The sequence below is a fragment of the Culex pipiens genome, chromosome 2 (assembly GCF_016801865.2).
Source record: "Culex pipiens pallens isolate TS chromosome 2, TS_CPP_V2, whole genome shotgun sequence".
NCBI lineage: Eukaryota > Metazoa > Arthropoda > Insecta > Diptera > Culicidae > Culex > Culex pipiens.
Window position 1 is genome coordinate 40,742,875 of NC_068938.1, and position 9,183 is coordinate 40,752,057.

A 9,183-nucleotide genomic window follows, 5' to 3' on the forward strand; every position below is an offset into this window, starting at 1 on the left:
ACCAATCGAAAAACGACTTTGTTTACAACTGGCGCTTTGGATCTTTTGAAAACTAACTGCTAAAATGATGAGAATACAGAGCGGATTCGTTAATTCGAATTTCGCTTATATTCGAACTAATTCGAATTAAAAAGCACTCAACCGTCAAAACAAGTTGTCAAACTGATGTTGACGTTTCAACACAATTGTTCGACAATTTCCAAACACGTGGTTTCAAGCTTTTGACAGCTGTCAGTCGTTCCAATTAGAGAACTTGGATTCACTCATTCGAATGCTTCGTATTAGCGAATCCGCTAGTGTGATGAAAATGGGCATATTTCCCTTATTTTTGTTATTTCTTTGTTAAGCTGGTTTTGTATTATTTTAATATCTTGAATTTGTAATTTATTTTTGTTTTAAACTAATCAAATTTTAAATAATCTTTATTTTTTTATTTTTTTTGAGCTGGAGTTTTTTTTTCAATTATTTTAAGGTTTGGTCGATGAGGCAACCGGCGAACCAAAGGTAAACAAAAACAACAGTTCAGTTACTCCCGATCATGCTGCTGCTGTTGTGCAACCGCTCCGTGGTTCCTCGCGGAATCCGGCGGATTCTACGGACCGCAGCAACAGTAACCCCACTCCGATGGAACCACACCGGTCCTGGCGCCAGCGAAACGCTGCTGGAGAAAAACATCCGCAACATTGGCATCCTAGCCCACATCGATGGCGGTAAGAAAAAAAGACAAGTTTTTGCGAGATTTCGAAATGTTTAAGCTTGTTGAGCTTTGCAGGCAAAACGACCACCACGGAACGGATGCTGTTCTACGCCGGTAAGACCAATGTCCTCGGGGAGGTCCACCATGGGAACACGGTGACGGACTTTCTGGTTCAGGAGCGGGAACGCGGGATTACGATTTGCAGTGCGGCGGTTAGTTTCGACTGGAGGGATCATCGGGTGAATCTGCTCGATACTCCGGGCCACATTGACTTTACGATGGAGGTGGAGCAATCGCTGGCGGCTGTTGACGGGACGGTGGTCATTTTGGACGGGTCGGCGGGGGTTGAGGCGCAAACGGTGACCGTTTGGAGTCAGGCCGATCGGCACAGGTTGCCGCGGTTGGTGTTCGTCAATAAGATGGACAAGGAGAGTGCGGATTTTGAGGGATGTTTGGAGGAGTTGGAGAAAAAGCTTGGTGTTGTTCCGGTTCCGCTGCAGATGCCTGTGATAAAGGAGGGCAAGTTGGCGGGGGTTGTTGACGTTTTGTCTGGGGCGCAGGTCGTGTGGGACAAACAGAACCATGGTCGAACTTATAAGGCGGTTCCGCTGGTGGATCAGCAGCTGATGGAGGCGCAGGACAAGCTATACCAGATCATTGATGTCCTGTCCGGGTTGGATGATGGTTTGGCGCAAGCGATTATCGAATCCGACAGTATGGACAACGTGAAGCCCGAGCTGGTGGCCAGTGCCATTCGGGCGTGCACGTTGAAGCAGCAGATCGTCCCGGTGTTTCTTGGTTCGGCTTACAAGAACATCGGTGTACAGTTACTGATGGACGCTGTGCTGAAGTATTTGCCGGCGCCGAATGAAAGGAACGAGATTTACAACTGTTTTGGGTATTTTTCTTATAGTTTAAGTCTTAATGAGCTATTGACCAAGTTTTACTTTCAGTTCTGACTTTGTAGGAAAGATCTCCAAGGTGACTCACGACAAGCAGCGTGGACCGCTCAGTTTAGTGCGAGTATTTCGTGGGACGCTAAAGAAAGGTGCAAAAATCATCACCGCGAAAGGAACATCGGAAACGATTCAACGCATCTACGCCCCTTGGGCGGACGAATACCGGGAGATATCGTCCATCAGCGCAGGCAACGTAGGTCTCTGCGCTGGGCCAAAGTCAACCGTTACCGGCGACCTGGTTGTCGCGAACGCATCCGTCCTCCGAAATGCCCTCAACAAGCTATCCCCAACCAACGACGGCGTCGATGAGGACGACATCAACGAGCTGCTCGCGTCCAAGCTGTCCTTCCACACGGTCGTCCCGGACGCGGTTTACTTCTGCTCGATCGAACCACCATCCTCTTCGTACCAAGCCGCGCTCGACGCCGCTCTGCGGGAAATCCAACGCGAAGATCCGAGCCTGCGGGTGTCGTACGACGAAACCACCATGCAGACCGTCCTCGGCGGAATGGGTAAGTTACACCTGGAGATCATAAAGTCGCGCATCCTGTCCGAGTACAAGATCGACGTCGATTTGGGGCCGCTGCAGATCGCGTACAAAGAAACGCTCGAAGAACCGGCGCGCGGCTCTTGGACGGCGGAGAAGGAAATCGCCGGAAGTAAGCAGCTGGTGCGGATGGAGGTGACGGTGCACGCGAAGCGGAAGGACGAACGCTTCATCCTGGATAGCTCGCCGGAGGCGCAAGAGAACCTCCGGATGATCCGGCCGCGGCAAATGTCCTACGTCAGGAAAGGTTCGCTGGCGGCGCTCGAGCGCGGCCCTAAACTCGGCGGTCAGTTGATGGACGTTGCCGTAACGCTTCATCAGCTGACGATCGGCAAGGGAACGGCGGACACGTTCATCATGGCGGCAACCGCGCAGTGCGTACGACACGTCCTAAGCTCGGCCAAGTGTCGCCTCATGGAACCGATCATGCTGCTGGAGATGGTGATGCCCGCGGAGCATCTCAACCCGATTCTAGCGGATTTGGGCAAGCGCCGGTGTGAAATCCTGGACGTCACCGCCCGTGGCCAGCAGCACAAGGTGCTCCGAGCGAACGCGCCCCTGGCCGAGCTCGAGGATTACTCCAGCGAGGTAAGGTGTATCAGCTCGGGCACGGCCAGCGTCTCGATGGAACCGAACGGGTACGCGCTGCTGAGCGAGATGGACGAAGCGAGTGCGATCCGGAGGGCGCACGGGTTGGAGTAGCAGTAAAGTGGTTGTACAAAGTTGCTGAACGTTTTTTTGTGGTTCATTCTTTTGAGAAAGCCTTGTCTAAATCGAGCAATGGGAGCTGTGCATAACTCTGAAGGTTCTCTGCAACGTGATCTCCGAAGTTCACGATCGTAAGTGGATCTGATTGTGACATTTTCTTTCCTCCTCGAATAAGTCAACGAATTCCAGAATTCTCTTGATCTGCTTCCAAAGAGGATCTTTGACCTCCATTTGCACAACGGATGATAAACAGTTAGTGAGGTAAGAATGGTCGAGTTCGGAAATGAATATCTCCTAAATCAAAGCGATGGCAGTAAACACGGAATGCGTTTATGGATCTACTATAGCTGGTGAAGAAGTTAAGAAGGTCGACATTTCCCAGTATATTGGTAGTCTGATTGCGTCGGATGCTGGCATTAAGCTCGATATATCCACGGAGATCGAGAAGTTCGGATCCTCCACAGGTCTTCGCAAACAGTGGCGATGAACCCAAATAAGCTTACGCACAAAACTACGGATCTTCAACTCGAACGTCAAATTGGTGTTGCTCTACGAAAGTGAGGTTTGGTGCGTGTCAAGAACATGTCGAAACTTAATATATTGCAAAGTGGTTTCCGGAAGAGCAAGCGGAGATCTAAATCAGCCGACAACGTGCTGGAGTGGAATCCGAGTGCAAGAGTTCCTGCAAAGCTAACGTACTACAATGATCAATGGAATAAGAGTGATAAGCTTTAAGTCAAAGATCTAGAATAGATTTCACTGGTTCATCGTTGTATTGGTCAAATGCGTAAAATTAAATGCGCGTTAGTACGACGGTTTGAAGTAGTACGGATAAGTTTAGAATGCTGCAATACCCGTGATGGCACGTCCCAAAATCAGAGCATGAATGTCGTGCGTTCCTGCAAGAAACAAGTTAAAATCAAGCGCAAGTTCCGCTACAACTCAACCGACAAGACTCACCCTCATACGTGTTCACCGCCTCCAGGTTCATCACGTGGCGGATGATGTGGTACTCGTCGGAAATCCCGTTACCACCGAGCATGTCACGCGCCACCCGTGCAATCTCCAGCGCCTTCCCGGCGTTGTTACGCTTCAGCATCGAGATCATCTCCGGCGTGTGGCTGTCGAATGGGGTTCAATGTCACTACTACGTACTACTTTGGCGAGGGGAGAATACTCACATCTTCTGGTCCTTGAGTCGTCCCACGTGCAGGCACGCCGCCAGTCCCAGACTGATCTCCGTCAGCATGTCGGCCATCTTCTTCTGCATGATCTGGTTGGCGGCCAGCGGTCGCTTGAACTGCTTTCGGTCCAGCGTGTAGCCACGGGCGATCTTCAGGCAGGACTCTGCGGCACCTAGGGCACCCCAAGCGATACCGTAGCGCGCGTTGTTCAGACATCCGAACGGGCCCCGCATACCGGAAACGTTCGGCAGAATGTTGTCCTCGGGGATGCGCACTTCGTCCATCAGAATCATGCCGGTGTCGGACGCTCGCAGCGAAAATTTGCCCTGGATCTTTGGCGTCGACAGTCCCTGCGAACTCTCGGACCGGTCAACGATGAATCCCCGAACCTTGCCGTCCTCGGTCTTGCCCCACACGATGCAAACGTCCGCCACCGGCGAGTTGGTGATCCACGTCTTGCTTCCGGACAGCACGTAGGTCTTCGTCTTCGGATCGTGAACGGCCCGCGTCTCCATCGACGACGGATCGCTACCGTGGTTGGGTTCGGTCAGTCCGAAGCACCCGATCAACTCCCCGCGGGCCATCTTCGGCAGATACTTTTGCTTCTGCGCCTCGCTGCCATAGTCGTAGATCGCGCCCATGCACAGTGAGCTCTGAACGCTGAACGCCGATCTGTACCCGCTATCTATACGCTCAACCTCGCGCGTTAGCAGTCCATACGCCACGTTGCTGACGCCGGCACACTCGTAACCCTTGATCGTGCAACCCAGCACCCCAAACGAACCCAGCTCCTTCATGATCTCCTTGTGAAACACCTCATCGCGATTAGCGTGGATCACCCGCGACAGCAGCTTGTCCTCGCAGTAAACCCGGAACGAGTCCCGAATGGCGATCTCATCCTCCTTGAGCTGTGACTCCAGGTTCAGCGGATCCTCCCAGCTGAATTCGGCTAAAAAGTGAAGAATAGACTTTAAATCTCCAAACCGCGAGAATAGTATCTTGTTGACAAGTCAGCAAACACGTCAAGTGAGGGCCCACAATCTTATCGAGGGGAGGGATGTGAATAGTGGCCGCGAACAACACGATGATTGCTCTCTGCGCAAATGATAAGCCTGAAAGCGCTGCTACACCTAGCAGCAAGAGGCTCGTTCCAAATTGATACTCACGTTGGCTGGTTGATGCGAATGCTGCAAGGTAGAAAAAAAGGGATTAAGCTTAAACCTTTGATTGCAATTCAATGACCAACTTTCAAGTACCTCGGGTAACGTTTCCACCATTCAAGACTCCGCGCAAGGATCCAATCCGACCGGTTAGCGCTCGCAGTGCCATTACGCGTAATAAATTTAAATAGCTTCTACAGAAATTGCACAACCTGGCTGCGCAAGATACTCTCGCACGCAGAAACAGCACACCAAACCAGTCGGTTTCACTTTCAATCGCTCACTGCCTGCCTGGCTGAGCAGATGGGAGAGTCTCTTTAATTTTTAACTTGAATGAACGCGCATGGCGGGCTTGGTATTGGTGTGATGCCTGCTGGGTGGTTGCGTTCGTAGTGTTTTTCCATATGCTGGGTTGGTGCGGCTGATAACAGTGCAAGTGTGCGTTTGGTTTGCGCGTAGCCACACAAACAGCTGTTGAGCGTACAATGTGGGGTGATTTAAAGTTGCATGCAAAGGTGTGGAGTGTAACGGGATTATCTTTATTCTTTATTACTATTTTTCATTGAAAATGTTTGCTTTTCAATAGATTTGCTTTGACATAAATTTTTAACCTCGAAAACTTTGTAAAAAGTTGTATTTGTACAGAAAATTATGTAATTTTTACTATTAGCTTTATAATATCCGTAGATATTTATACACAATTCTCCACTAAAACAGCATGATTCGAAAAAAAAGTTCTTTGATCGGGCTCAAAAATTTGTTGAAGTTCCTTGCCCGACTTAATTAGACCAGTATTTTGTTTTGTTTGGCCATTAGGGCGACCTACGCCAAAAAAATTGCTATTTTTGTACATTTTCTCAAAAACTAAATTTAAAAAAAAAATCATGACTTTGCGCCATTTCAACCCATTTTTGCTGTTCCATCGTCGCAAGTGAAAGACTATTAGATAGTATTTTTAGGAAAAAGTTTAAAAAATCTAGCCTATTATCTGAAAAGGTCGTATGAAAACTTGAAATGCGGTTTTGAAGCTCTCGGGACCAAATAGCCTTTGTCTGAAATCATTTTTAACAGATTTCTCGGACAATTTTACGTAACATATGTAAAAATGGTGAACAGGATTCGGATATATGGATTTTTGAAAATAAAATCTGGGTTAAAGCATTACTTCTGTGTAGTTACTATCCTAAGCTGAGATGTTGACTATACCTTTCAACAGCTGATTAATTCAAAGTTGGGAACAGAGTTTGCGGGTGCTTAATGAATCGAGTGAATCTACTGAAGGAAAAAAGTTACAAAATAACCTTCGAAATAGAAAAAGACTATTTTAGACATTAAAAATCCTAATAAATATTGGATGCATTTGATACAGATTTCTATAATGACCGATTCTTCGGCTCCTTTTAAAAAAAAATCAGCGTTTTGGCTGTAGTGGCAAAATAAAAGAAGAAACCCCCCAATGTTATTACATATTTGGAAAGATAATTGATTTTCCTACAAAGAAATATCATGCATATAGTACCTGTGCTTCCCCCAAAATTAAAATGTAGCGTGACGGGACAACATCGTAAAACTGGACTTTTAAAAGGCACACTACAAAAATCGCTACAGTTTTGCCAGTTTGATATTTAAAAACTTTTGCTCTTCTACACATTATCACAAATTAAAAAACGAATCTTTTGCTCCTTGAACTGAAAGAATTGGTTGAAATTTGATTTTTTGCCAGCCATTTCTTTTCGTGACGGGACAACGAAAGGAGCAGATTTATGAAAAAACTCCTCTCCCATTTAATGGCTTGCAGACCATATTTGGTCAATATTTTTGGCTTTTGAGGTAAGAAAACGCATTTAAAGCACATTGCAATTGTTGGATCATAATAAAAATGAAATCTTTCATATTAAAAATCACATTGAAAATTGAAAAATGTGACATTTTGGGGTAGCTTCGCTAAGAATCGGTCTAATACATATTTCATTATGAATCAAAAGATTTTTTAAATTAATTTAGGTTTATATAATTTAAAACATCTAACTTAAAACAACAAAAATGTTAATGAAAAACTAATAAATAAAAGTAGAGGCCAATTTTAACGATTATGGCTAGCGTAAAGTAATGGCAGGCCAAGGATTGATATCTAAGAGCATGCAATGGCACTGATCTTGTTGCGTGCTCTTTGGTTAACGTCCAGGTAAGGAACATCCTGGAAGGAGCGCAACTAACTACATCCGTAGTTCTGTTAGATCATCCGAATTATCTTGATCAGAACAGTATAGCTCTGGTTCCTTGCAAGTGTCCTATTTTCTTACCTCCACGTTGGCTTGGTTTAGTCATCATGATGACAAGGTGTAACCTAGCTGGTGGCCTGTGGAAACGACTCGTAAACCTTTGACCAGCGAGGGTCAGAGTCGAGACGGCTGAAAGAAAGGGGCGCGACAATGTGGGAAAGGGAAGTAATTTGTGATTGTAGACGGTATTGTTTTGATTCGCAGTATGTTGAGTCAACTGCTGTGGATGTACCTGAAACATCGCACAACGGGGTTTCTCTTCTCTTCATTCTCAGCTACCACCTATCTCCTATTTTTATTTTGCTCTATTGATTCTCACTTCTTCACTGATTCTTCTATTTAATATCAATCATTTGATTTTGATTTTACTAACTTTGAATCTCTTATCTCTCAAAGCTTTTCCACTTTTTTTACCAATTGATACTGCTGTAACAAACTTTGTTTTTTCCTTAAAAATATACCTTTCCTTAATGTACTAGTAATATCAAGTCTATTTATCATTTGCCTAATCTTTTTTGATTTTATTGCGAATTTATTTATTTGAATAATTCTTTATCTGTCCTATTAATTATCATTACTATAATCTAAGCTTGTTTTTTTTTTTATCTATTTATTAACTATTGTCTAATTTTACATCTAATACACCCAGCTTCTCATTTTTATTCTTTAAAATACAATCATCATTCTCTTACTATTGATTCTTGATTTTTTATAAAATATATTCTCTTTTACTGTCTATTGTTTTCAATCTTCACCCTTTTTTTCAAACAAGTGAGGTTTGAGCCCTTACTCAATTTATGGAATGGTTAAAGGATTAACACAAATATTACTATTGTACCGACGATCGTCGATTGTACTTTTGGTAAACTTTTATAACAACCAAACCAAAAATTGTAACAAAACACCGCGACAAAAGAAATAGGAACATATAACCACGACTCAACACTAAGAAAAATTTCAGGAGAAAACAATACACAGTAAAATAACAACTAGTTTTTGAACTCAAACTAAAAATAAAACAGTTTTTGTTTTAATGAAAGTTGATAGGCACACTATAAATCAGGGGTGCTCAAAGTTTTTGGATGCCGTGCCAATTTTGAAGCTCAAATGAGCTTGCGGGCCATGTGTATTGAATTGGTTATTTATATAATGAAACAAGCCTTACCCGACAAACTTTGTTCTGCCTTTTTTTCGTTTGTTGACGTTTTTAACTTTTTTGCTTATTCAGCCTCCTGTGATCAAAATTTGATTTTACGTAATTTTTCCCATACAATCTGCAGATTTCCCGGAATCGGTTCCAGAGTGGCCAAAGTTGTTACTTTTTGGCGTAAGAACCTTCCTTGGACTTATACGAACCCAACGCAACAAAGAGCACCTCGATCCGACATTCCGTGTTGAATTGATTCGCGTTCGAACAAAACCATCGAAATTTTTTATATACAGTATAGTTGTTCGGTAACTGGGCTGAGAACGTAGCCCAGTCATCGAAAGCTGTTCGCTAACTGGGCTGAACGAAAAATAACGAGGGGACTACCGATGCATAATATTAATTTGATGAAATATAAAAATAAAAGTTACGCAAATTTGTTTACAATGATTACTTTTCATATTTCTTTAATTGTGACTTGAAATTACATAAAAGTTTG

The 9,183-nt window shown here is 44.6% G+C and overlaps 2 protein-coding genes across 2 annotated transcripts; one reads left to right on the forward strand and one right to left on the reverse strand.

Moving 5' to 3' along the window:
• Nucleotides 1-459: 459 nt before the first annotated feature.
• On the forward strand, nt 460-2,929 carry LOC120420400 (ribosome-releasing factor 2, mitochondrial). Its single transcript, XM_039583411.2, has 3 exons — nt 460-710; nt 773-1,595; nt 1,651-2,929. Exons 1-3 carry the CDS (start codon nt 539-541, stop codon nt 2,903-2,905), a joined length of 2,250 nt encoding a protein of 749 aa, XP_039439345.1. The 5' UTR covers nt 460-538; the 3' UTR covers nt 2,906-2,929.
• Nucleotides 2,930-3,661: 732 nt separating this feature from the next.
• Nucleotides 3,662-5,554, reverse strand: LOC120420510 (glutaryl-CoA dehydrogenase, mitochondrial). The gene is made up of 5 exons (XM_039583567.2): nt 5,352-5,554; nt 5,262-5,282; nt 4,093-5,044; nt 3,872-4,032; nt 3,662-3,810 (listed from the first exon to the last, which is right to left on the reverse strand). The coding sequence occupies exons 1-5, from the start codon at nt 5,422-5,424 to the stop codon at nt 3,749-3,751; spliced, it is 1,269 nt and encodes a 422-aa protein (XP_039439501.1). The 5' UTR covers nt 5,425-5,554; the 3' UTR covers nt 3,662-3,748.
• Nucleotides 5,555-9,183: the final 3,629 nt, after the last annotated feature.